This window comes from Choloepus didactylus, chromosome 18, assembly GCF_015220235.1.
Source record: "Choloepus didactylus isolate mChoDid1 chromosome 18, mChoDid1.pri, whole genome shotgun sequence".
Taxonomy (NCBI): Eukaryota; Metazoa; Chordata; class Mammalia; order Pilosa; family Megalonychidae; genus Choloepus; species Choloepus didactylus.
The window spans coordinates 24856753-24884121 of record NC_051324.1 but is presented as its reverse complement, the minus strand read 5'-3'; the positions used below and the strand labels follow the sequence as shown (position 1 = coordinate 24884121).

The following is a 27369-nucleotide window of genomic DNA, read 5'->3' as shown; positions in this document are numbered from 1 at the left end:
GAGACCACAAATGCACCCCTCAGCCTATTTTCTTAAATACATACTGAACACATACAGAAAGACTTGCCATTTGAAGAGGTGCCAACTTATTAACTTGCCTGGGGCACAAAGACAACTCAGTCTTAATCTGTATGGAGGGCTGTCTCCACTCAAAGGGACAGAGAGTTTCAGAGCTCCTCCCATTTTGGGTTACGTTGCAGAACTTAATTTAATCCAACCTAATCCCATGATATAGAAGAAAACAAAAAGAAAGTGGTTAGTGTTTAGCGGAAAGGGTAGTGAGTGAAAGGCCTGGAGAAGGAAGATGAAGAAGAGACCAGCCCCACAGAGAGAACCACACCAGCCTCAGAGAACGAATCTAGGCAAGGCTTTGAAGGGGGAAGCTGACATTATTATGTTAATGTAGGAAAATGGGACAGTGACAGGAATGTGTAATGGCTGGAACCCTTACCTACCAGTGCAGTTTATCAGTCCCAGATCATCAATCCCAGATTACACTGGGAGCAGGGAACCAAACTATCTCCTTGAGTTAAAGCATCAGGACTTCTACCTTAGGGGAAAAAGAATATCTGTGGCCCACCCTTTATCAAATGACCATCAGTCTGCAATGGAAGTGGCCCATGCTCCTCCTGGCACAGAGGCTGAAGTCAGAAAGAATGAGCTGACAACCCCAAAGGCAAGAAGCATGGTGGTGGTATGGGTGGGGTGAGGGCTGGAGCGGGGCTGATTGACAGCCAGCACCTTAGCAAGAGAGAATTACTGTCCCCAGTGGGCTCAGGCAGAGCCTCAACTATCCCTGCCTTGATTCCCAAGATCAGGCCCCGTTCCTGCAAGAAACACAGGGACTATGTGGACAAGGTTGGGGTCTGAGTCATCAAGGCCACTTACCCTGCAGGCCATTTCAGAGACAGCTCTGGGACAGGGGGTCCCAGATGTCCCCATTCCATGACATTCCAAGGCCTTAAATATGCTCAGACATGCCCAGGTGATGCTCAGAGTCCTCCTTACTACCCTAAGGTACAATCTAAATTCCAGCTCTGTCATTTAACAGTTATGTGACCTCAGGTAAATGATCTGAGCTTACAGAGTCTCTCTCTCTCTCTCTCTCTGAATCTGTACAACAGGAATAAGACTACCTTACCTTATAGGGTTGCAAGGTTTGGAGAGGATGGATGGGAAGTGCCTGGCACATAGGAGGTACCTGGGAGATGCTATTATCATTGCTACCAGGACCAACGCTTAGGAGGACCCTCTACTCCTGGGTCATTCCCGTCTCTGATAGGTCACACCGGTCACCTGCATGCTGGGTCAACCCTCCTGACAATCCTGGATGGATCTGGCTTCTGTGGGGACTTGCCACCCCAGGACTGTGAGCAAACAGCTTCCTGAGAAGCAGAGGAACTTCCTCTGGGAGCACAAAACCATGCTGCCAGGCAAATGACAGCGCGGATATTTGTTTTAATTTAGGCTCTTGTCAAGAGGAAACTTCATGGCTCACAGCCCAAACACGACTGCCCAGCACCTCCCCAGAAAACCTCATCCTATGGCTCTCAATAAGTCATTTTGGAGAGAGAGACAAGACTTCATGCTGCTGCCGAGGCACTGCCTCCCCACTCCCACACCACCTTCCCGGTTGCCCCAGCAGCCCAGAGGCCAGGGCAGCGGCAGCAGTGTAGATGGCTCAGGTGCCAGTCTGCCTGAGTCAGGGCTAGCTAACTGGCACTCCCAAAGAGGCCCTTGGCCCAATTCCCTTTTCTTGTACTGCCTTCCTTCTGGTCAGGAATTTCCAAGGCAGCCTCAAGGAATCTTGCTCCCTGCTTCAGGAAGGGGGCAGCAAGGTGAGGATAGGAAAACTTGGAAATGATCAGGTGGGGGAGTCTTTTTCAGGGCAATGGAGAGAAAGCTGAAGATAGGTTTCCGTAAGATTCCACACTTTGGGAAATAGGGGAACAGCATTGGGTTTTACAATGAGCCGGAAACATTCAGGAAAATAAGCAGCATGTGAATATGAGGCATTGTTATGACGGCTATTTGCAAGAACACAGCTAAGAGACCATTAATCCTTCCTTGGGGTCAGGAGCTGATCTGCAGCAGGGTTCTGAACAGATGTGAGCCCAAATTCATGCAGAAACACGTGCACACACATACAACATAGTCGGGGGCCTTGACCTTCACCCAGTGGTGCTGGCCTCTGCCAGGAGAGAAGCAGATGGAGTGGCTGGGCTTGGCCAGAACCAAAACCCAGGGGATCTGGCTTTGCCCCTTTGATGTTGAAAAACCAAAGCAAAATGAACCATCACAAGGAGAGCTCCTGAGGGGAGGAGGGAAGGAGGAGGGGGAAGAAGAGCAGGAGGAGAGGAGATGCGAGAATGCTGGGGACCCAAGGGGAGGCAGAGGTCAGAGGCTGGATGCTGAGTACTGCAGAGCTTCCGGGCCAAGAACTCAGGGCCCAAGGCAGCACCCTTGTCCACCCTCAACTCATATGACTACTACCAAGGAGCTTGAGTCGGGCTGACCCTTAGGAATGGCCTCATCCCCCCACCTCCAGTATCCAGAACCAGAATCTGGCTCCACCCACCTCCCCCAACCCGCAGGGGCTCCAGAACAGGAGACAGTGCCACGGAGAGTAGGAGGGCCCCAGTGAAGTGGATCCGGAAGGGCTGCAGGGCTGCAATCCACTTACTGACTTCCCAAGGGCTAGATGAACCTTCTTCCTATATCACGAAAAGCGACCGGGGAAGCTGTCTCAAGGGAGGGGCTGGGAGAACAAGCATTTTCAGCCACCTAAGTAAGGTGTGGGGGGGTGGTGCTGGTGGGGAACTGGCTTACAGCTTGGTCTAAGCCCCAGGATATTCCAGTGCTCAGTTATACATCCCCAGCGGCAGTGCGGGAGCAGTCACATGATCCAGACAGATTTGGGAGCGAGGGGGCGGAGAATCGGAGACGGTTTGGTTTTATTTTTTTAATTTTTTTGGGGGGGGTGAGGGTGGGGATGGTGATGAGGCTGGCAATCAGGAAAGACTGCTGAGCCGGGAATGTTCAGCTCCTTCATCCAAATGCTCCCAAAGAGATCTACACCTACAGTCTCCCTTCCCACCGATCCCATCCCCACCCCGCAACACAAAACGGCCTCAGGACGTCCCCGAGGTGGCAAACTCGGGCGCCAAGGACTTTTCCCAAAATGGCCTTTCTGCTTCAGCATGGGCAGAGCGAGCAGCCAGTCGGAGAGCCGGGGCAGCGCTCTAAAAAGGGCTCTCGGCTCTTTTCTTAGAAGGTGGGGAGTGCTCGGTTACACAACAGGTGGGAGGGGGTGACAGCTCTCCCGGCCGCGTCGATCTAGTTAGTGTCCCCCCGCCCCGAGTCGCTCTTAGTCGGCTCCGGGGACCCCACCTGCGGCGGATCGCGAGGCCCCCACTCGGCTCCCCGCACTCCCGCCTCGGGTTCCGCGGGGCACCCAGCCGGCCGTGCCCGCAGCCCCGGGCCGCGCGGGGCGCCGGTTCCCGCTCTCCGCGGCGCGCACTTACTGCTGTAGAGGGTGTCGATCCACGAGAGGCGCGGCAGGCCCCGGTGGCTGAGCGGCTCCATGCCCGCGGCTCCGCACGGCGGCCGAGGCGGCGGCTCGGTCAGATCGGAAACCCGACCCTCATCGCACAACAAAGGAGGAAGGGCGCGGGCGACGGGCGGGCAGGCCGGCGGAGAGCCCGGAGGGGCGGCCAGCCCCGGAGGCGAAGTTCCCGAGCGCGGAGTGGAGGCGGGGGGAGGCAGGGAAACAGGTAGCAGGGAGGAGCGAGCGGGAGCTGCCGGAGAGGAGGGGAGAGCCGGCGAGGGGCGGCGGGCGAGCGCCCCCGGGAACCCTTCCGGCCGCTGCAGCCGCGGCCACTCCGCCGCGGCCCCGGGAGCGGCGGCCCCTCAGCGCGCCCGCCAACTAGCAACTTCCCGGGGGCTGCGCAGCACCCCAGGGGCGGGGGCCGGGGGGCCGCGACCAATCGGCGCGAGGCTCCGCCGCGTCCCCGCTCACGCACCGCAGCACGCCTCCGGACCCCGGGGGGTGGGGAGCAGCCGGGGACCCCACGGACGCCCAGCAAGAGAGCTCCGAACCGGTGCTAGAGGAGTGGTCCCGCGGGGGGGTCTCCGGGCGGCGGCGCGGGCCTGGGCTTCCTCTCCTCCCCTCGCCCGGCTCACCAGAATTCTGGCAACCCGCAAACTAGGTGCCGCGGGGAGACCTATGGGCCCGTAGGGGTGACATCACCTGCCCCCCCAGGATCTCTAAGCGCAATTGGAAGGGTTGGTGAGGCTGCCAGGCCCCTCCCCGAGGCAAGCCTGAGGGGCGGCGCTGATAGGGTTAATGTCCTGTGCCCGTGGGAAGGCTTGGCAGCCTGGGACTCCTGCCTTCCAAACCTGAAGACTGCCTCCTCATCTATTTAAACACCCTTGACCTAAGAACGGAGCAGTTCAGGAGCAGCGGCTGGAACAAGGTGGGGGTCGGGAGGGACTGTGGGGGGAGGAAAATCTCCTAGACCTGCTTCTCTTGAACAGGAGGACAAACTGGGGTACAGAAGAGGCTCCAGGGTCTCCACTAGGTCCCCTCCAGGAACCTTCCCTGAGGACCCCCAGCACAGCCCTGGAGCTTTATGATGCATGCAGAATCCCATAGAAGTAGAGGGAAGTCGGGGGACAAGATGCCTGAGAGAACAGAACCTTCAGAAGCAAAATTCCCTCTAACAAAGACACCCCAAGATCAATGAAAAGGTGGGGGGAGGGCCTTCATGTCAAGGCAACACACCCTCAGATTCAGTCCTGGGGCCAGGGCCTGGGTTGGGGGGGTGAGGAGTCCAGGGCAGCAGGGGCTGAAGCTCCTTCCCTGAACACAAGGGAAGGGGAGACAGTGGGTCCCACCCAAGGGAACCCTGCTCCCGACTCCTGAAGCTAGTTTAAATAGGTAATATAATGGATATAACTAATGGCGAGATTTCCTCCTGATGCCACCCCTACCCCTCCCCAAGCAGCTTAAGGACAAAGCCTGCATGGGCACCCAACTCTACAAACGTACCTCCAAGGCGCAGATCACCATGGCCTTCAAGGAGGGAGCTGTCAGCATCCACAGAGCAAGGGGGTGGGGTGGGGCACCTCAGCATTCTAAACATTCTAGCTCTTCTCCAGGGGAGAGGCAGATTCACAACCATGGTGCTGAAAGAAGGCTACACCCAGCCCCATAAACTGCTTGGGCAGAAATTGAAAGGCCACAGCCGCCCAAAGGGAAATGGTGACCACCAACTCACAGCAGTCGGTGCAGGCCCTTGGAGGGGCAGGGGAAGGTGCTTTGGGGTGCAGAATGCCAACATGGGTGGCTGGTTGCAGCAGGTGATTTTCAACAGAGGCCATGGTGGCCCCTCCCTGCATCCACTCAGGCTCCCCTGCCCCCAGCCCAGGCCTCCCTGCTCAGGCTCTGGCTCTGTCTTTTGTTCCCCCTCCCTGCTCAGCTGTCACCCTCCCACCCGTCCCTGACTCGCACACAAGATTGGGGGAGCCAGGCAGGCACCTGGAGCTTGGCAGGGAGGGGGGCGTGCATCTCCAATGAGGCACTCCAGAAATAGAGCTGGGGTGGGAGAGGGAGCAAGTGGGCTCCAGGAAGAACCAGAGGGAGGACGGTGAGAATGGAGGAGCAGAGAGGGCCCAGGGAGTGCTCTTCTTCCCACTGGGAACTCTCTGAGAGCACAGAACCCAGGAGAAAGGTGGAAACAGGGACATGAGCTGCCATCACCAGAGGTCACCTGGGGTCGCCAGCCTGGGGAGGCAGCGAGCACTCCCACCACCACCACTGCAGCCACAGCCAGGCCCTCTCTCCAGACCATGGGGATCTTCCTGATAGCCACATCCGGTGCTGACAGTGAGGCCATGGATGTATGCTTCTGCGTGAGTCACATACATTTGCATACATTTTACACTTTTATCTACAAAGCCTTGAACAAGCTATTTTCAGCATTTTTCAAGCAAAAATGTTGCAGTTGCTCTCCTAAGTGTTGCCATAGTTTGCTTTTTTCCTAAATTCTGTCCAATCCCATCCTCAACCTCCCATTCTGGAACACATTATAGGAAAGAGAGAGGAAGACAAATCCCCAAGGCTACTGGGGGGGGAGCACCTGTAATAACCAAGCGAATGTCTACCGTGCACCTGGCTGGGATCTTAGTGCTCTGAGATGAGAAACCAAGGCACTGAGCAGCTGAGTCAGCCACCCGGTCAGGAAGTGGGGGGCTGGGATATGAACCCCAGCAGTCGCCCATTGCATGCCGCCTCCAATATCGTCTGGACTGATGAAAGCAGGGTAGCAAAGGTGGGGGTCGTTTGGGTTAGAGACCACCTTTTAGGAGACCCTTCCAGCCCTTTTCTGTCTCCACACACCTATCTCGGACATAGCTGTTTCAGGAAAAGCACAGTTAGTTCCTACAAGGTTCCCTCAATGCCTTTATCGGATATCCTCCAGTCTTAAATTCACACCACAAGGCCTCACTCTAACCTCTGCAATGGAAACAGGTGATCTGGGACCAGAACAGAAGCCTCCAGATTCCTGGCACTGGGGGCAGGAGGAGACTGGGGAGACCCAAGGCCACACCCTGGGAAGGAAGGAGTTAAGAATTCGTTTTCATCTGCATTTTGCCATAGGAGATGCAACGTGAAATGCTTTCACCATCAACCCCAATCTGTCAGAACAGCAGGGAAGTTTTCCTGTGGAGAGACAGCCCTGATTCAGCTAAGAGCAGACCTGCATCTGCACCTCCAGGCACTGAATCAGCACCCATTCACCGCCTCCTCCAAGCTGCCACTAACCACGTGCTCACTGTCTACTCCATTGGGCCAACACTGTCCACCTTCCTGGGCCAGAAGGGCTTGGCTGGCAATGAGGAACTAAATGGGAAGGAGATACATCCCATTCTGAAGGTCAGTGGTTCTGCCCTTAATTCTTAGGGGTTTGCTACTTGCTTCCTCGCAACAACCAACTCTTACTTCTAACCATCCACTTAGACAGAATGGAAAAAGGGTGACTGTGCTCAAAACCAAAACTGGGTATCTCCACTTTTCCTCCCTCCTTACCATTAGCAACCCAGCTCTGCTGCAGACAGAGGGACGACCCTGGGAGTCCCTGCTTCCCACATCACCCAGAGGTCACTGCTTCCCTTCACCTCTGCCCACTCTGGGGCCAGGCAGGGAGCACCAGTGTGTGCAGAAGCTGGGGTGTTAAGGGGGTAGGATCCTCCAAATTCAAATCCAAATTTTTCAAAAATAACAAAATAGAATGTGATGGTAAAAAAAAACAAACCAAAAAAATGAGTTTGCTCCCTCTCTGGCAGATCCATATTTTTTTCTGCAGTATACACAGCACTCAGTCCAGCCAGTGGATGACCAAGGCTCAGGTAGACCTCCAAAGCAACCAGAACCTCACCATGCCACCAGATCAGCCTTCTGCCAAAAGCCCAATAGACTGGCATTTAGTAATGCATGAGAAATAAATGAAATTAATGAGAGCTAACAATTATTGAATGCCTCTCAAGTGCCAGGCACCATTCTATTTAATTCTCACTTAATTCTCACAATAAAGCAATGAGATGGGCACCACTGTTATCTCCATTTCACAGAAGAAATTGAGGCACAGAAAGGTTAAGCCACTTGCCCAGCTGGCAGGTGGTAATACTAAGAAATGAACCCAGAGAGTCTGAATCCAGAGCCCATGTGTGTAACATCTGTGTGGGCTGCAATTAGCAAGCAAATTGAATAAGCAGAATAAAGTAAAACTGAGAAAGAAAGAAATTGGAGCCACTAGAGGAATGCAAGATCATAGTACTCCAGAATCCACCCCGGGCCACTAATGATTAAGCAAAAAGAAAACTGGCTCCAAAAAAAGAAAAAAGTCCACACACACACACACACACACACACACAACCAAAAAACCCAGCATTGCAGCATCTACCACAACCTGGTAGAAGATTCTGGAGATGGAGATAAACTGACTGTAATGCAATGATTATAGTCTCCAGAACTCCAACCCCGCCTCCATGCCCCGGGCTGGTCTTGAACCTTTCTGGTTTCGGTTTCTACATCCATAGGAGAGCATCCAGCTGGATCAGGGAGATGACCTCCAATCTCCTATCAGCCCTAGTGGACCGTAAGCTTTTGCTTTCTAGCAGACCCTGGGGTGATCAGTTTTTCATTCCTTTCTCGGTGGAGTAGAGCATCATTTTCTATTCTCAGATTCAGCCTCCTTGCCTCAGGCCTTGAAGGAAGATAATTCCCCAGGCCTCCAGTGAGTCACCCATAAGGAATATGGTTCCCCCAACAGTTGTGCCCTTTTGCCCTCTTCCTACCTACCTCTTCCCAACCTTCTTGCTTTAACAGCAGACAGTAGGGCCTTGCAGGCAGCAGAGGTGACCTCAAATTCCTCCCTAATTAGTCATTTCTCTACCAAAGTGTTGTGTCAGCTTGAGTCATGGGAAAGGTCTGCAGCCCTGGCAAGATGTAGACCCGATCCCTAGAGAACTGCACTGGCCCCCTACTGCCTCCCTCAGCTCCTCTGCCAGGAGCAAGCACCCAGGTCCCCGTAGTGGTGGAGCTCACCCCCACATCACCACCCTTTCCTAGGAGCCACAGCATGCCAGGCAGAGTGGCTGCCTTAGAGCCTTAGACTATACTAAACAGGCTGCCGTTCCAGGAGGGTCTCGTGCCAAGCCCCGACTAAAGCAGCCCTCAGCTGGCATCACTCAGGTGGCACCACCCAGGGGTCAACATGGGAGCTTTCCTAAGGGGTCAGTCAGAGGGCTCAACTGCAGGATCCAGAGCCCCTTCCCAGTTTACTTACCAAGGAGTCCCCATCAGCATTGGGAAAGATGCCTGCAGAAGAGCAGGCAGCAGGATTCTCCAAGTCCCCAAAGCCCAGAGGCAAATGTCAACAGCTCCGACTTTGTCAGCTGCAAGGGAACAGGGGTGCGTCCCTCCGGGTCAGAGCTCACATGCAGGTCCCCTGCCCTCCTGTGCTCGCCACTCCTCTGAAGCTGGCTGTGTGCCTCGCCTTTCAGCCAGAGTTCTGCAGATGCATCCCAGCCCTGCTCTGCTCTGCCAGGAGCTCTGACGCCAGCAGCCAGGCCCAGCCAGGCCCTGTCAGGCCCACGAGTGGCCACAGGGGCTGAGGGTAGGCTATCTAGGAGACTGGTTCCAAGCAGTGGCAGCTCAGCTTTCAGAATGGCAAGGAGAGTGGAGCATCAGAGCCCGGTGCTTGTCATCAGTGGAGCTTCGCGTTGGGGTTATTGTTCAAGTTTGCCGGTGTGTAGCCATGTCTCTTTAAGAGCCAGGCCTCTTTTTAAAGCAACTTCCCTCTGCAGTCAACTACTGCCTACTGCCGCCGCCACCGCCACCAGTCCTGCGGCAGAGAGCGGGGCTCCCGGGTGCCACCTGGTGGCCCCAGACAGCGATGCCTCGGCCACCAGAGGCATTCATGCCACCCTGGCCACGTTCCGGCCAAGTGGCCTGAGAATGTCTGCGTTAAAATCTCAGCGCCACCCACCAGATCCTGCATGGGGCTGCGGATTACCATTGTGAGCAAGGAGGCTAGGGAAGTCAAGGAGTAACTCCACTTGGGGTCAGGCAAGAGCCCCCCAGAGTGGCCTGGGGTAAATGATCATCCCACTGGACAAAACCTTTACTAAGAGCTCTCCTCGTGGGTTGGTCTCCCCATTATCCCTGCTTGCCAGCAGTGGGGACCTGAAGAACAGCTGTGCATACCCTGTCCCCTTAAACACTGGGGCAGGTGTTCTCCATTAGGAGAGGGGAGTATTTGCAAATGTATGAGGGCCTCTTAGGTTGTCACAATGATGAGGGGTCACTGCTGGCATTCAGTGGACCTGCAATATGTGGTACTGTCCCAAAGAATGTCCATCCCCAAATGCCAGTAGTGTTGAGAACATCACTTGGTTGGGGGGATCCAAGGATGGTTCCTTGGCAAGCTCATACCCTTTTCATGCCCCTGGCTGCCCCTTCCCAGTAGCCCGGCACATCTACCTGCATCTAGCCTGTGTTGGGTCATTATGACCCTTGGAAAGGAGAGGAGACAGGCTGGCAGATAGATCAGGCTGTTAGTAAGAAGCAGACAGTCTCAGAGAAGAAATCATAAAATGTCAGTCCACCCTCCCATCCACCCCCCTCACAGGCCAAGGGACCATCCTTGTTGACCCAACCATCGCTGTTCTCTGTCCCTGAACTGGCCCAGGACATATATCTTTTATGTAAGGCATGTTCAGGTTCTGATCACAAAACTCTGTGACCCCCCCTTTTCCCCTTCCTCAAGCTCTCTGTACCCTGTCCTGGGCTGGTTAGCCCAGTCTCATGAACATAGTCTGGTGCCAGGGGCAGACGTGAGAAACCAGCACATGTGATAAGCATTCTAATGAAGAAGAGTGGAAAAGGACGAGACTCTGGCTGCAGTGGCCAGTGAAAGCTGCACAGGGGTCCTATTTGAGCTCGTTGGCTTGAGCAGTCCGAGGTTCACAAGGTCAGCATGATGGACACGAAGGTCAATTAGAGGAAAAAATTTCCCAGTGTCCCACAGAAACCGGTGAGCACTTTCTAAAACAAATCTGACATGTCACTTCTCTTTTACTGAGACCCATCTATGGCTTCCCACCATGGTCAGGTGTTCTAGTTTGCTAATGCTGCCGAAATGCAAAACACCAGAGATGGATTGGCTTTTATAAAAGGGAGTTTATTTGGTTACACAGTTACAGTCTTAAGGCCATAAAGTGTCCAAGGTAACACATCAGTAATCAGGTACCTTCACTGGAGGATGGCCAATGGAGTCCGGAAAACCTCTGTTAGCTGGGAAGGCACGTGGCTGGCGTCTGCTCCAAAGTTCTGGTTTCAAAATGGCTTTCTCCCAGGACGTTCCTCTCTAGGCTGCAGTTCCTCAAAAATGTCACTCTTAGTTGCACTTGGGGTATTTGTCCTCTCTTAGCTTCTCTGGAGCAAGAGTCTGCTTTCAACAGCTGTCTTCAAACTGTCCCATCACCTGCAGCTCCTCTCTCAGTTCCTGTGCATTCTTCAAAGTGTCCCTCTTGGGTGTAGCGCTTCTTCAAAATGTCACTCACAGCTGCACTGAGTTCCTTGTGTTTGTCAGCTCATTTATATGGCTCCACTGATCAAGGCCCACCCTGAATGGGTGGGACCACACCTCCATGGAAATTATCTCATCAGAGTTACCACCTACAGTTGGGTGGGGCACATCTCCATGGAAACACTCAAAGAATTCCAATCTAATTAACACTGATAGGTCCACCCACACAAGATTACATCAAAGATAATGGCATTTGGGGGACACAATACATTCAAACCGGCACATCAGGATAAAGACCCCATCCTCTCTGCGGCCTTATAAGGCCTAGTAGCTTGGGCCCTCCATCCTATTTCATCTTCATCTGGCAGTTCTCCCTTTTAGTTCTGTCCTCTACTTGCATACATTTTTGTAGGCAGGGGGTGGGGGGTGGGGGGTAGTACCACATTAATTTATTTGAAAAGAATGGTACAAATGAAAAACTTGGTGGATGTTAATACAAATTATGGAAAAGGTAAATGTAAACCCACCAGGATGCACCGCTGTGGTGACCACAGAAGTCACCCCCGTGGCTATGGGGACCCAGCCCAAGGCTTAGCTCTCTTATCACTATTTCCCAGGGTGTACCTGTGAAAGACATACTCTGCCAAGCCAGATTCCAGGGACCCCATCTTGTGCAACTTGGTTACATCGTCACCCAATTCTTAGATGGACTTCACCTGCTATCACACAAGTGGGGGGTGGTTTTATCAGAGGCCAGTTTGTGCAGCTCCAGTGACTGATTTACCCCTTTGTCCAAGTGTCACACACACTCCATTGCATTCAGTTCACTCTCCCTGTTCCTTCTCCTCACGAAACTGGTGAAAAAAATATGTGGCAAAGTACTTCTAAGTCACATCACCACCGTCGAAGTAGGAAGACATGGACAGGTGGAAGGAAAGGTGTAGAGCCCTGGGTTGATCTGGCGTTGATGGCAGCCTCCAAGTCCTGGATGCCGTTCTGGAGCCCTGTGATGGGCACTGAGAAGTGGCAGTGGAGGCCTTGGGTGGTCCAAGGGCACGGTGGGGAGGTGGTGGAGGGCTGACTTGGAGCGGCCAGCCAATGAGGGAGAGTGCCAGGTTCCATTCAAGCACTATTAAAGCAAGAAATCTTGGTGACTGTCTGCGAAGACACCTGGCCGTATCCACTTTCTTTTAATTCATCAGTGATCCTGCCTTTTCCTGCCTCAGAACTTTTACACAGGCTGATGTCTCTGTATAAATGCTCTATCATTTATATAGAGCTTAGATATCACTTCTAGGAAGTTTCCCCTTCTCCCTAACCACCAGACCAGGTTAATGTGCTTCTCTTCTTCACAATACACAGTGCTCTTGTAAATAATTCATTTCTGTTTCCTCTGCTAGACTGAGAACTCTGAGAGGGTTGGAACCACGTCTTTCTTGATTGCCACCATAAACTCAGCACCTTGCACAAATACTGGTTTCAATGAATGAATATGCAAATGAATAAATGAATGACCAAATATGTTTCTGGTCACAAGGAACCGGGAATGAGGGAGTACAGATGCTCCAGCAAGCCCAGCTCCACCAAATGGAAAAAGAGCTGGGATGTCATGTCTAGGATGGCCACACTCTCTGGAGAGATTCAGAAAAAACAACAGGACCCTAGGATAGGATCTGGAACAGGAGAACTGCTGCTGCTCCGATTAATTCTCTAACTACTCTCACAAAACCCCAATTAAAAATTCCCAGAGGCACAGGCTTCCTTGCTAAGCAGCTGGCATTCGGTGCTGTACTCCTTTTTATCCAATCAGACTTCAACACGGAAATGGAATAGAAATCCAGAAATGGTTCAGCCCATCAAGGGAACTTTGGTCTCAATTCTCAGAGTCCTTCTCCTAGGCCTGTCCCAAATTTGCAATCAATTTGTTTATAGGGGAAGCAGGCAAATTGTAGCTCTTTCCCAGCGAAAAGCAGCCCCAGAGTGCATGCCTGTCCCATCTCTCCCCCGTCTTGGAGGGTGGCAACGTAGAGAGCCTGAGAAAGAAGATGCTCATGGCCTGGAGTGATGCTGAAGCCGTCACCCACCAGATCGCAGGGAATGGCTTCGATGCACCTCTCCAACCAGAGGTTAGCTAAGACCCCTGTGCCACCTCTCAAGAGAAGGAAGAAAATTGGGATATCAGCTCTAGGTTCTGCCTCACCCAACCCCCTTCCCAAATTTCCATGTGTCTGCTGCCCTGAGATTAAAGAAGAGCACCAGTACACCCAGAACGTTCTGGAAAATTCTCTGTTCAGTGCTCTGCAAAGGGTGAGAGGCCCTTGAGGAAGATAAACACCACTTAGAGAGGATTAAGACATTTCCTTTCCCAGAGAAGGACATTGCCATTTTGAGAAACCGCAAAGAGGAAGGACAGACAGACTCCAAGGAATTTTGGTTCCCCTGCAGTGCAACCTGGCACCAGCATTTTCCGATGTGGTGGGGATTATCTAATCTCCAGAGCGGCTCTTTCACAAAGGCTGCCCCAGCCCTATCCCGCCAAGGCTCGGCTGAGTATTGTGAGGAGCACTTTAAGGAGAACCATTTCAGAGTCGCTAGGAAACAAGGTCCTTATCTCACACTCTGGGCAGGACCTCAGGGTGGAGACAGGGATGGCTGGGGGCCCCCCCACCCCCAGTGCTGCAGCAGCCTCAGCACCATGTTGGATGATTTCAAGCCTTTGTCCCATCCACCCCTTCCAGGGTCAGCCCCAAGCCTGATTTCTAGTCAGACAAGCCAGAGACGGAAGACACTATCCCTTTGTTTCCTAATGCCCCTGAAATCTCAAGCTCTAAGAGCCTTCTTAGATGTAGGCCATGACTCAGATGAAACCTGGTTCTGCACTCCAAGCCCTCTCTCGAGGCCCAGAATCTTCCAGACAAGTCATTGCCCAATCCCCACCGAGTTATTTTCCAGGTTCCTATTTCTGTCTGATTGTGCAAGTTTCTTTCCTCCTGAAAGCCACATGTTCATCACATGTCACCAGCAGAGGGGGGAAGGGTGCTGGGAAGAGTCCTCTTTCCTGGACCCCATGTTGATCCCCAGAGCCTGGGATAGCGGCTCTCCACCTGTTATCTCTCAGGGAGCTTGGGGCCACCCAGAGGAGAAGACCAATGCAAGCCTAAAGGAGAACCAGACTCGGTTTGCCATTTCCTCAGTTCTTTATGCAAGTGGTCCCTGCACATGGGCTCTGTGTCAGGCAGCCCCCGGTGGAAGACGGTAGCAACCATGCCACACAGTCCAGGAAGGGCCTGGTGCCTCTTATACTGACCAGCTGGACCTGGGCTCCTGAACATCTCTGCCCCTTGGATCCCTGGCTCTTTGGGTCAAATGCACCCTACTGACTGTCAGATCAAAGCCATGCTGGGGGCTACTGAGATGGAAACCTTTGCTGCTGCTGCACCTGGCCAGTGAGAACCTCGACACTGAGGGTTAGCTTGTTGGGGGCTGTTGGTTTCTTCCTTAGGGAAGGCTGAGCTGTTTTTTCTGGGTTGCTTTTTGTACACGTAATCCTATTTGCCTCCTGCCACTACTAACCACAGATGAGGAAGCTGCCACAGAGAAGCTCTGGCCTCTGGGGATCCTGGTTCCCTACTGCTCTCTCATGGAAGCCACACGTGCAACTGTACACGCAAGTAGGCCAACAAGGAAGACTGACATCCTTCCTGCAAACACCACTACCCACAACATTAGTAATGCTAGGTCTGGGCCCTGGGACCTTTCTCCATCTCCCCGTTTTGCAAAACCAGGCTGCAGATCAGACCATGCCTCACATTGCTGCCCCCACCCTTTCCCCATTTTCATGCCACTTTCTTTGTTCTCACCCATCACTGCCCCCCCTCCCTTTCCCTCACAAATTTATTCCCTCCCTCACCTCTCCTGTTCAAATGCACAAACCAGGCATTGCCAAAGTTACAAGATAAACTATGTATAACCCCCTATTGGCCAAAGTTCACATACCTTACACCGTGTAACCTCCTGATTGGCAAAAGGCCCTATAAAAAGAAATCCCACTACCCAACTGCGCGCTTTCCCCTCGGAGCAGCCTTTCTGCCGACGGGGGCTGCCCTGAGGCTTCTCTCAAATAAAACTTTTCTTTGATACCTGCCCATTTGGCTTCGCTGCCCATCTTTCGAACCAAACTACCTTAAAAGTACAAATGAGCACATCTACCCAAGGCAGAGCTTCTTTCAGAGCCTGGCTTTCAGAACCAGAAAGGAAGAGGTTCATGCCTTGCAGAGGAAGCGCTCGGCCCAGATGGAGGCACCAACTTCTGTTGCTTACTTCCCATCTGGCTGGTCTCATCCTGCAAGCTAAGTTCAAGTGCAATGCAATGTTCTTCCAAGGGGGCTGGTGAAGGGGTGAAAGCTTGAGCTAGGAGTGGACAGGGTCACAGACAACTTGTCCTGGAAAAGAAAACTTCTCTCCAACTCCACAGGTGGTGGGAAGATGAAGCTCACCAAGGTGCTGCTATGAAGAACACCCAAGCTGTTGGCTCTGAAGCCACACTGCAATTAGCACCCTGTCATTTGCTCATTTGTATGCATTTCACATGTCATCAAAAGCCAGCACTGAAGGTGTGAAGTGTATAGGCTGTTGGGTTATCTGATTTTTTTTTTTAAACTATAAGTTCATCCCATTTCCTGTTGTAAAAGCAATAAAGCTACAATAAAAGATTTTTAGACAATAAAGAGTAAAAAAGTGACCCATAAATGCAACCACTCTATTAGCATCTTACTATATTTGCTCCAGCCCTTTTTTTGGTATGCACACCATCAGGGTCTTTGCATAGTTAACATCAGCGGAGCTCTCCAGATTGTGCATGGGAATCTCTCAGCCACAGATCCTTGGCCAGTCTAGCCTTCATTTTTCTCCCCTTCTCCTGTTACCTTCAGCAGGGCAAATTCTGCCTAGATGAGCTACTGACGTCAGGGCCTCCTTGGCCACAAACACAAAGATGAGTCTTGGTGTGGAAACTCTAGTCCATCATCCAAGTCTGTTCACAGTGCAAGTGAGATATCTCTGGTTACCTGAGAGAGGGGAAAAACACAGCCTGGCTTGTCAGGGACACCCAGGAACACCAAAGATAAGATCTCATCTGTAGTGTCCTCAATAGGAAGCCGAGAACTGCTCCTGACAGAGCCAGGGCCTCTTCCTTCTGGGCTACAGCTTTGGGGTTGGAAAGAAGTCTTGGGGTTGACCACCTATGGGGGAGCAGGGGAAGGGGTGCTGGATGAGGGACACCAGCCCATCAGCCATGGAAAATGAGGAGGAGATGGGAGTAAAGAGAAAGTTAGGTTTAGATTCCCCACCAAAGCCCAGTCCTTGACAGGAACAAAGCGAATGGAGGGCTGAGTTTGCCATTCCAATCTCAGGACAACAAGAGAGGGAAGTGCTTTCTCCGTGGCAAATGTAAGAAACGACAGTATTTGCATAGGACACTGCAATAAATAGACAAATTGTTAGGGGGCAAAGGCGAGGGGATGGGGAATCCCACCGCCCCAGGACCCACACAGCCTGAGACTCAGACAATGGCTGTTCCCCCAGGCTTCAACCTATTCTAGGTACACCCATTCGCTCTGGGAGAGGGGGTGGGGAGAGATGACCTTCTACTTCTAGCAAACCCTCCAAAGCAGTCTCAGGCTTTACAAGCATTTCTGATTTTAGGAGCTCCCACACTCCCCACACAATCTCGGTGAACCCCCCTCAGAAGGCAGCCATTCCAGTCCTCACCAGGTGCACTGAGGCCACAGGACTTAGGGCACACTGCTCAGGAGGACACCCTATCGGCTGGGCATGGCTGCTCATGAAGCAGAATCACTAGCCCGGAGGAGAACACCATGGCTCGGGCCAGACATCCGGTTATGCCAATCCAGTCAAAAGGCCTCCATTTCCCAGCTCAGGAGTTCGCAGGCCAGAGTGCCAAGGTGCAGACTGATGTTTATTTTTGCAAAAGCAGAACTACCAACACGGTAGCTGGTTTGCTCCGATGCTCCCTGACTGGGTTGGCCCATCCTCCTGTCTCAGGTGCCCAGGGGAGGGACACCAGCTTATGCCCTTGGCAATGCTAATGCTGCCAGGGGCTTTGTTCTCCTGCCAGCAGCACCAGCGCTCGAAGCCATTCACATCAGCAACAGCATCGCAGGAACAGGGTCTGGGCTGCTGCAGGTGCAGAGCATAACGGTTAAGGTCAAGGTGTGCGTTCTGGAGAAAGAATCAACCTGGGTTCAAGACCCAGTGCCCATAAGTGACTTAACCTCAGTTTCTTTCATGTTACAGTGAAAGATAATAGTGACAATGGTAACTGCCCCAGCTGAACTGCCTGAGAAGATTAAATGAGATGTTATATTGGTTGCGCTTTGCAAACATACCCATTACACTTCTCTCTTGAGGGTAAAAACAAAGCAAAAAGTAAAAATGCATAGAGACAAAAAGATTTTTTTAAGGGGAATGGGGGGTATTTGATTAACGGGTATAAAGTTTCTGTTTGGGGTAATGAAAAAGTTTTGGTGATATAATGGATGGTGGTGAATGTTGCACAAAATTATCAATATCATTAATGCCACTGGAATTGTACATTTAAAAATGGCTAAAATGGGAAATGTTGTGATATATATATATTACCACAATAAAAACAAACAAGGCAAAAAATGAGACAGCTCCTCTGGAAGGATGAGAGCAATCCGAGAGAAGAGTTAGGGTTAGCTATGCTGCGGTCACCAAAGCCAAACTGCACCCTTTGTTTTTTGTGGGTGTCTCACTGCCATTGCAGAGTTAAAGCATTAGCATTTTAAAATAGTCAAAGTTACCCAGTTCTTTATAAGTGTGTCCCCTCCACACTATGTGTCAAGGCCTGTGAGGGCTTTGCCAGTCCAGAAGCCAAAGAAGACACCGGGCATTTTCTGATACATGAACTTTTATTCAGGGCTTGCTTACAAGGTGAGAAATTGTGTAGAGCTCATGACAGTGCTCTCTCGTCAGGCGGGCATCGCATTCGCAGGGAAGTTGACCATGCAATTCAAGAGGATAGCAAGCCAATTATAAGGGTTTGAGACAAAGACATTCCCAAGCATACAAGTGTGGGAACAGTCTTGTGACGGTGACATGGGGGGGGGGTTGTTGATCAATAAATAACCACAAGAGTGTCAAAAAGGAAGTAACCTATTAACACTTGTCAGCAGAAGGTCTGGGGACCATAGATGAATGCTTATTCAAATCTGGATGCAAGAATTTACATTTACATCTCGCCTCTTTGTGAGACCAACAGTTCTCACCCTCTGCTTACTTCCCGTTTTAAAGTTACATTTTAAGATTAATTTACCATTTTCTCTTTAGCTAGCCCAGATCACGCGGAATGCTGTGTGACAACAAGTTCCGCAGGCCTGTTTTGCTCAGGCCAGGGGCTGCCACACTTTGCTATTCAACAGCAGCTAGAATAAGGAAAAGAAGATCCATCTAGAACAACATAATCCCGTCACGGCTGTCTTGTGAAAGAGCAAGAAGTCTCTAGCTTGTTAAAGGTCAAGAACAATGAAAGCTGAAAAGTGGAGTATAGCATAAACTTGCCTGATAAACAGAATTTTCTCCAGCACCAGGGTAGAGCCTAAAGACAGTAAGAGCTAAGGAGTGTTCAAGGAAAAAAATAATATAGGTAATATTTATATTAAAATTGCAAACCTTGGATTATCCAGTATACGCTTAGACTAAGAAAAATTTTTTTTCTTAAAATTGGAAATTTGTATATACACACATCCAAATAACTAGCTACACCCAAATAACTTTAGGACACATTTGAGTATCATGACAGGGACATACTGCGATCCAGAAAGATCTCTTACTGTAGATTCAGATATCCTAGAGCCCCACAGCTGATGTTAAATCCATTTCTCAGACCTCTATTTCTATTACTTGTCTTGGACTTCGGTGTGAGCACTCTTTCTAATGGCAAATCCAATGAGGATCCCTGCTGCCTTTTCATATATTCTTCGGGAAACAGTACCAGAACACATACGTGCCTGGCGCGCGCGCGCGCACACACACACACACACGGACACACACACACACACGGACACACGGACACTCACACTTAGGGGCACTTCTAGCCAACCGTCTTCCGAAGAACCCCGCTATCGCGCGCCCTTCTCCTGTTTTTACATATTAGCCTTTGGTAAATGTTGCGTGAAATTTGCTGATCCTGTCAGGAAGGGGGAGATGACTCATAATCATCTATTCCTAGCCCGGAGACCCTCGTGACAGCCTGCCTAGCTTAGGGTTCAGAAACACGGCGGCTACAAACAGCTGGCTCCAAGGAAAACAGCCCTCTCCTTTCAGGGAGGTGGCCTCAGCTGCCTGAGAAAATGGGAAATTCAGCTCTGCCCATCCCTCCCCACACGCCAGTTGCTCTGTTTGCTGTGAAAACAGCAGATCCCGGAGAGGCCCCCTGGGTGGGACTCCTGAACCGAGCAGGGCTCCCCGACGGCACCCAGGGGGCCCCGCGGCGGTGGGGCGGGGCCGCGGGCTCCTGGTCACGTGGTGGGGCCCGGCGGCATTTAAACGCGAAATGGAACACGGTGCCCCAAAACCTTCCGGCCACCAGAGGTGTCTCCGGCTGCACGCATGATTAATCCAACAGCAAATCAGAAGGCGCGCCGCGGCCGGCTGCCGCGAGGAAGCCGGAGAGGGTGGCGGCCTCGGTTTCTGAGGTTTACGTGCTTATTGCGATGCAAATGAATTCAGGGCCTGGGGCTTCCTTTCTCTGAGTCGCGCAGAAAGGCAGACGCCGCAGCTCTCCCGGGGCCTGACTGCACTCTCCGAACCTTGTGGGCTGAAGGGAGGACCGGACTCTCCCTAAGTCCGTTGGGAAGGGGCTGTGGCATTTGTGTGGGTCCCGGAGCGCCGCCGCTGCGCACGCCACCAGGTGACCAGCAGGAAGCGGCAGGCGTTCCGGGATGCGCTGACACGAGAGGTGAAACCAGCTCCAACCCTTTGTTCTGGCTTTGAAGTAAATAAATAGCTCAAAGAGTTTCCGTTTCCTGGCCTCGGTGAAGGCTGCCGTAGGCCAGCTGTTGCCGGGTCCACTGGGGAAATCCCTGGAGCGGAGCAAGGAGGCGCAAGAAAGCACAGGATCACCTGCCCAAGGCACCCAGCGAGCTCACTTCCTCTTGGCTCTTCCCACAAAAGCCCCGCCGGGGTCTCCTGATTTCCCCGTTAGCGTCCCTAGCACCTTAAAACTTCACCTGGAGGCATTTAGAGATGCCTTTTTCACCGGGGTTAAAACGCCCCAGCAAAAGAGAAGATCTGACATCTGAAGATCACCTGAAATCCAATTGATCAGGGAAGGTCTCGCCCTACTCAGGTCCCTGAAAGGACAGCTGCTGAAAGACAGTAACTGAGCAGAGAATGTGGTTTCTCAGCTCCACCCAAGCCTTCCTTGGGACTCCCTCAGACCATTCTGGGTTTGTTAAGAAACACTCCACTGAGCAAAGCTTGTTCATTTACTGTTTTCAAGCGTGGTGCCTAGGTGTCCTGAGAAATAGGCACTGGTTTTTTCGAAATGAGAAACATGGGTCCAAATTAATTAGCTGTGGGCCCTTTGGCACGTTACCCAAACCTCCTAAGCCTCGGTTTCCTCATCTTTGAAATGGGGTTAATAATTCTGATTGCTTATGGTTGCTGGGAGAAGAAATGACACAATGCACAAATTAGGTATGAATACTTGTAAGTGTGTGGTAAGAGGACTGGAAGTATAAACAATATACAAGGAACTCTTTGCTAGCTGCAAATTCCTTCTGGGGAGAGGAGTGGAGTGGTGACGGGAACTGATATGTTTTAATCCAAATTATTTAGTACTGTTTGACTCTTTTACATTGGAAATGTATTCATGTATTACAGGTGCTTAGTCCAGGACCTTGGTACAGTAGACACTTAGATGTTGAGTTCCTAAAAGTTTGAACACAGCTATACCTTTAGAATGAAAAAAAAAAAAAAAAAAAGTTTTATCATCAGGGGTTTGTTTAGGGCAGAGAGGAAAGTTTAAAGCATGAGTTCACAACATGAGCTTGATCAAAAGTTTTATATGATCAATTTTCCGGGAAAATAAAAGTTTAAAAAGTGGTTCAAGAATAAAACCTGAATGAATTACTAACCATTAAAAAAAAAAAAGTTGGCAGAAATCTAGATACTATGCACAGCTGTTTATAAAGGCAAAGACTTCCAGACCTTTACAAACAGAAAATGCCCAGGTTTATATAAACTGTTTCAGGGCATAGAAACAGACAGGAAGCTAGCCAACTAATTTCATGACACTACATAACCCTGACACTAAAACTGGATAAAGCCAACAAAAGGAAAGAAAACTATAGGTCAGACTTTCCTACGAACATAGATGCAATGAATTTTAATTGCAATTAACATACTGAATCCATCTTTTAAAAAAGAAAATAGTACAACTCAGGGCCACTATGCACAGTTATACAAGTTGTGAACTGCACAACTCACTGTCATGTGAATGGGTTGTTTAGTGCACAACTGAGCAGCCTATGACCCTGTATATCATGGCCAAATAGGGTTTATCCCAGGAATATAAGCCTAGCGCAACATTAGAAAATCTACTTGTGTAATTCACTACATTAATAGATTAAGGAAGAAAAAAATTATTTGATCATCTTAATATATCTGGGGAACCTATATTGTTAAAAGTTAATGTCCATTCCGGATTATAAAGGACAGAAAAAATACTCCTGGAAACCAGAAATCAAGTGAAAAAGAAACTTTCTTAACATGATTAAACAAGTCTATAATTGGTATACTATTCAATGGGGAAGCATTAAGCATATTCACATTAAAATATGGGCAAAGGATATTACAGGGAAGAAGAAATACCAAGAGCTAAAGAACATATGAAAAGATACTCAACCTTGTTAGTAATCAGGGTCATATGTACATTACGATGCCATTTTTTGGCCATTAGATTGGCACTAATGAAAACTAACAAGTGTTGAGAGTGTGAACAAGTTTCCCTTAAAAAATGAGGTGAGGATGTAAACTGGAAGACAATTTGAAAATATGAATTCGTATTTAAAATGCACATATTTTAACATGCACATATTTTTTAACTTTGTAATTCTGTGTCCAGATGTTCTCTAGAGAAATATTCACACATGTGCACACGGGCCATGTACTGTACATCATTTCTCACTGAAGCATTGCTCATAATGGCAAAAACTGGGATACTCTGCCAGGGATTAGCTTTGACAGATTTTCCTCTTCTCTAGCAAGAGAAGTGCCAAGAAAGTGCTCTTAGAATCACAGACCTTATAACCTTGTAATTCCCTGAGCAGTCTCTCTTAGAAGATCTACTTTGGAGCTGCTGACATCAAAGGTGGCCTCGCTGTTATTGTCTAGGAAAGAGGGTGTAAGCAGACCTGCTGAGTTCTGTGGGTTTAGAAAGAGAAGTTGCCAGTCCCCCATCCCTCTGGGGATGGAAAGGAAATCGTGGTGGATACTAGAACTTGTCCTGCCCGGCTTTCCTAGGCAGGCTGACCCCTGGGAGGCAGCTCTTTCTGTGACCTGAAGAACAGGATATCAGGAGCAGCAACTCAGGATGCCCAAGTGTGCGCGTCCTCAGCCAAACTTAGCACTGAGGGATTGACATTTTCCTCTCTCCAAGAACAATGGCAGCCTGTGCTGGCTCGTGCATCGGGGTCGTCCATGGGGCCATGCAAACTGAGTCTGAGAGGCACACCTTGACAGTGAGAAATCCCAGCTGCTAATGAGATTCGAATTCTCTGCCAATGTGGGTGTGGGCTGCACTGACCACTGCCTCCTTTTCAACTCTGTAAAGGATACCTTCAAGAGACAGCTGCTGCACTTTCTGCCAGAAGGCATGCGGGCCCTGGAGCTGAAGAAATAAGAAAAAATGCCAAAGGATATGCACTCAAGATGGTGGAGCAGGTGCTATCACTTAACCTACCTCCTGGCCGGCCAGCAAGGATGTGATTGTTCTGTATTTGAAGAGTTAGTTGCATCAGCAGTGGTTGCCAACAGTTTTTAAGGACCTACTCTGTGTCTGGAGAGCCAGTTAAAGATGGTAAGCCCTTAGCATGGGCCTCTGCTGTACATGCATTTGCACAGTAAACACCTGTCTACTCGCCTAGTTCCACAGTTAGCCTGAAGGCTCTTGGAGCAGAGTTTTGAACACTTTCTCTGGTGCACAGCTTGTTTTAACAGTGACTGCATCCCTTTCTCTTAGGTAGAAGGAGTTTATGGTAGCCTGGAATTTCTCTCTCATGGTTGTAAAATCAGGCATACAAGGCCTCATTCTCTGGAGCCTGCTTTGAAGTGGGTGATGTTTTGTTGTCCACACCCTTCTCTTTTAATCTTCTAATACTCCAAAAACATTGAGAATTATAGGAAAGGTATTTTGTTGACCTTTTTTATTGATCAGGTCGGAGGATATAAGCAATATATGTTCTCCACAGTGACTCTTAAATAATACCCGAAAATGTTTGGTTTATCAAAGTCCAGCAGAGTTGCCCAACTATTTACAAACTCAGCAAAATCACAGTACTCAGCAAAGCTATCGTCTTAACTCTACATTGATCTCTGCTCCCAAAGAAAGCGCACACACACACATTTTTCCTGCCACCTCCACCTAAATTAGTGAAGGCTGAGCTCTTTGAGAGAAGGAGAGAGGCAGAGAGTAATGGAATTCAGAGAAGCAGGACTTCAGCCCAACTGTGTGGGGCCACTGACCCTCAGCCCGGTGGAGAGATCTGAACTTGCCCAGGTACCATCCTTCCCGGAGCTCAGCAGAGGGGATGAACGTGGCCAAGTACTTTCAAACACCATGATGACTACCTGGAGGCAGCAACCACAACTGATTTTGAAATAGCAGATCTCAATGGACTGCACAATACTGTCACCCAAGAACCACTCAGCATTCGGCTATTGTGTTTGCTTTCAAGCCAAAGGTCACCTTTGGCTGGCTTCCTGTCTCCTGGCTCCTAAACACAAATGGATTACTTTATCAACCCTCTGGCAACTCCTTATCTACTCACACAGAAACTCAAAAGGGCTTTCCCCCATTTGCTTAGAAACGCCTTAAGTTCTTAAGTAAGATGTGATTTAGAAACATTTTTGCTTCCTTTTGATGTCAACCTCTGGGACTTTATGGGCAGAAAGGCCCTACTTAAAACTCCCCATCTCACATCAAGCACTTCGCAGAGCCTGCCAACCTCTGGGGTGCTGGGCTGGCCGCTAAGATCCCCTGGGCTCGTTAGACATAGAGATCCCAGGTTTTGACCAGACCCTCTGGGATTCCGCCAGTGGGGCTGGGGTCCAGTCTAGGAATCTGTCTTTTTACAGTGTTCCCACAGAGGATACTGACTTGCAGTCAGTTCTTAGATTATTCCAGAAGTGGAAGAATAATAGTTTACTAATTTTCTCAATGGTTCTTTCAGGTCAATCAGCAAATATGTATCAAACAGGTAGGACACCTAAGCCACTAAGGTTGACTCAAAAGGAAAGCAGAGGGTGAGCAGTAATGAGAGCCGTCATGTATCGGATGCCCGCTATGCGTCAGGAACTACGCTTAATGTGCAGGACCTCATCTGATCCTCGCAACATTCCAGGAGGTAGATGCTATTAACGCACCCATTTTACACAGTAAAGCGAGGCACAGAAGTGAAATAACTTCTCAAAGACCTACAGCTAGTAAGGGGGAGAGCAGGAGTTTAAAGCCCAGCAGTCTGGCTCCAGAGCCTGCATCCTTAACCCTACACACCAGTCCTGGCCTTCAGCAAGCCTAGTGGGTGGGGTGGGGTAACATCTAAACCCCCACCATAAGGCAGAAGGGAACAAATGTTAAATTGAGGTATAAAGAAAGGGGCAGGGGGAGTAGCCATATCTGGGATGGGGATTTGGACTCAGAGGAGATTTCCACCCTTTCATTAAACAACAAGGGCATGTGAGATTCCCCCAGCAAATCCCTGGATGGAGCCCTAAGTAACCAGCCAGTAGGGGTCAACCCATCCGACTACAAGCTCTGACCCACAGAGTCCGGCCTGGCACAGATCTTTTTCCAGAAAGCTAAAGAAGCTGCAGCCCCCGGAAACGAGGGAGAAAGGTGGCCATTTCTCAATTTCTAAAATCCTCTTGATTTTGGAATGTGCTTGGGGTGAGAGTCAGGTCAGGCAGGGAAGTGGGACAAGGAAGACGTCAGACATGGAACTGCAGATTCAGGGTTTTCCTTCCAAACACTGAGCCTGTGTTTGAGTCACCTAAAGACTGTGATGTGGGGACCCAAATAGCAAACTAAGAGCAGGAAGATGACCCTGTTTTAGGTGACTGAGCAGACATTACTTAGTCTGAACTAAGGTTACCGAAGGTCATTATCCTAATTTACGAGAAGTTCTTTTGTACCCAGCTTCTCAGACTTGGTGCAAATTGCAGCAAAGCTACCCTCATAACCCACACGGATCTCACATCTTCAAAGATGACAGGCCCTGTGGCGCCAAAGAAGCAAAATGGTTAAAAACAAGGCAGTCTGAGACACTTTCTATTTTGAAGAGATGTGAAATGCAGCATAAGCCTTTTTTCCCCCTTAAGCCCAAAGAGTAAAAGTTCTCTCCAACCTAAGCTGAAAACTCATTTTAGCTTTCATCAATTTTTGGCTCTATGAGAATAGTATTTTTATTGTATTATGCCTGTATACACTTTTTTTCCTAACTGCTACATTATGGATGTAGCAAAAATATGTAAATTCTTGCTTAACAAGTTTGCATTTTCTACCTTAATGAGGTTAAATGTTAAATGTCTGCAGTTAATCTAGTAGCAATTTGAAGGAATTAAAAAGAGGTTTAAAATTTGAATGTAAAAATTCTGATTGTAAATGCCTTTTTTTCTAATTTGGCAGCTATTTCAGTGTATATAAGCATGACAGTCAAGTTGTATTTCTCTCCAAATAAAAAACTCAGATGAAATAATGTCACCTAAATCTAATTTTGATATCTTAAATCAAGCTTTTATGATATATAAGAATTTAAAGCATGAAATTACAGTATTTTTTTCCTCTCCCCATTCATACAATCAAAAACAAAAACAAGGCAGTCACCCCTGGAAACAATTCACAGACTAAAAGCAGCAACAAGAAACCAGGTCCAGGGAGATGTTGGTTTGGGGGTTATTTAATTTGACTGTGGTGGCAGACAGCTAAGCATCCACCGGAAGTTCCTGTCTCCCCCCGCCCCACCCCCTCCCCAGAGGAGAGAAGCTGCTGCAGGGCAGCTGCTCAGTCAGGCGCTGCCATTGCCAGGTCCCCCGCCTCTAAGAGCAGACATGTGTCCGGTCCTTACCAAAGGAATTGGAGTGGAAGAAATGGGTGTCCCTTCTAGGCTGAGTTAAAAAGCCAGGTGTCTCAACGTGGGACATGACTACCAGGGATGAGCCTGGACCCGGCATCATGGGATTGAGAAAATCTTTTCGACCCAAAGTGGGCTGCGAAATGAAAAAAATAGGTTCCCAGCAGCTGAGAGACTTCAACTGGAGTGGAGAAGTCACTCTGGAGGGTATTTTTAGCACCATACAGATAACCCTTTTTAGTCTTTAGTGTATTGGAAGAGCTAGAAGGAAATACCTGAAATTGTTGAACTGCAACCCAGTAACCTTGATTCTTGAAGACAATTGCATAACTATGTAGCTTACATGGTGTGACTGTGATTGCAAAAACCTTGTGGCTCACACTCCCTTTAACCAATGTATGGACAGATGAGCAGAAAAATGGGGACAAAAATTAAATGAAAAATAGGGTGGGATGGGGGGATGGAATGTTTTGAGTGTTCTTTTTTGCTTTTATTCTTCTTATTTTTTTTTTTTTTTGGAGCAATGAAAATGTTTAGAAATTGATTTTAGTGATGAATACACAACTATATGATGGTACTGACTTCATTGTCAATTGAATGATTGTATGGTATGTGAATATATCTCAATAAAACTGAATTTAAAAAAACAAAGCCAGGGTGTCTTTGCTCTCTGTTTCCCAGCGCCCTGCTATAAGAGTGCAGGAGCCTGGGAAGCAAACCTGCCCATCCGGAACACCTGCATTACTGTTACGTGGACCAGAAAGAGATTTCTCTGAAACGCTGAAGTTTGTTAAGCCACTAGCCTTACTCTAACATAACTGTTACATTCCAAGGAGCTGGGATTGCTGACCAAGAGAGGAGTCACCAGAGTCACCACGGCA

At 49.7% G+C, this 27369-nt stretch overlaps 1 protein-coding gene and 1 long non-coding RNA gene across 5 annotated transcripts in view; one reads left to right on the top strand and one right to left on the bottom strand.

The window, feature by feature from the left end:
* ABR (ABR activator of RhoGEF and GTPase) overlaps positions 1–27369 on the bottom strand; it is a 192512-nt gene that overhangs the window by 149064 nt on the left and 16079 nt on the right. Inside the window, exon 1 of one of the 3 annotated variants that reach the window (XM_037810286.1) lies at positions 8850–8867. The exons of 1 other annotated variant lie outside the window; for it this stretch is intronic. Coding sequence is in view for 1 of the 2 variants with exons in the window: in XM_037810283.1 (XP_037666211.1) it covers positions 3525–3585 (61 nt within the window). In the remaining variant the exon portion in view is untranslated. Of the gene's footprint in view, positions 1–3524; positions 4175–8849; positions 8868–27369 lie in introns of those variants that run through there. One more of the 3 variants, XM_037810283.1, reaches the window with a different exon arrangement.
* On the top strand, positions 4105–15727 carry LOC119514495. Of its 2 annotated transcripts, none has more exons than XR_005212833.1 (3): positions 4105–4475; positions 6662–6937; positions 14672–15727. It is a non-coding gene; the product is annotated as an uncharacterized LOC119514495 (long non-coding RNA). The 2 variants fall into 2 exon arrangements; XR_005212832.1 differs by having other exon boundaries at positions 12494–15727.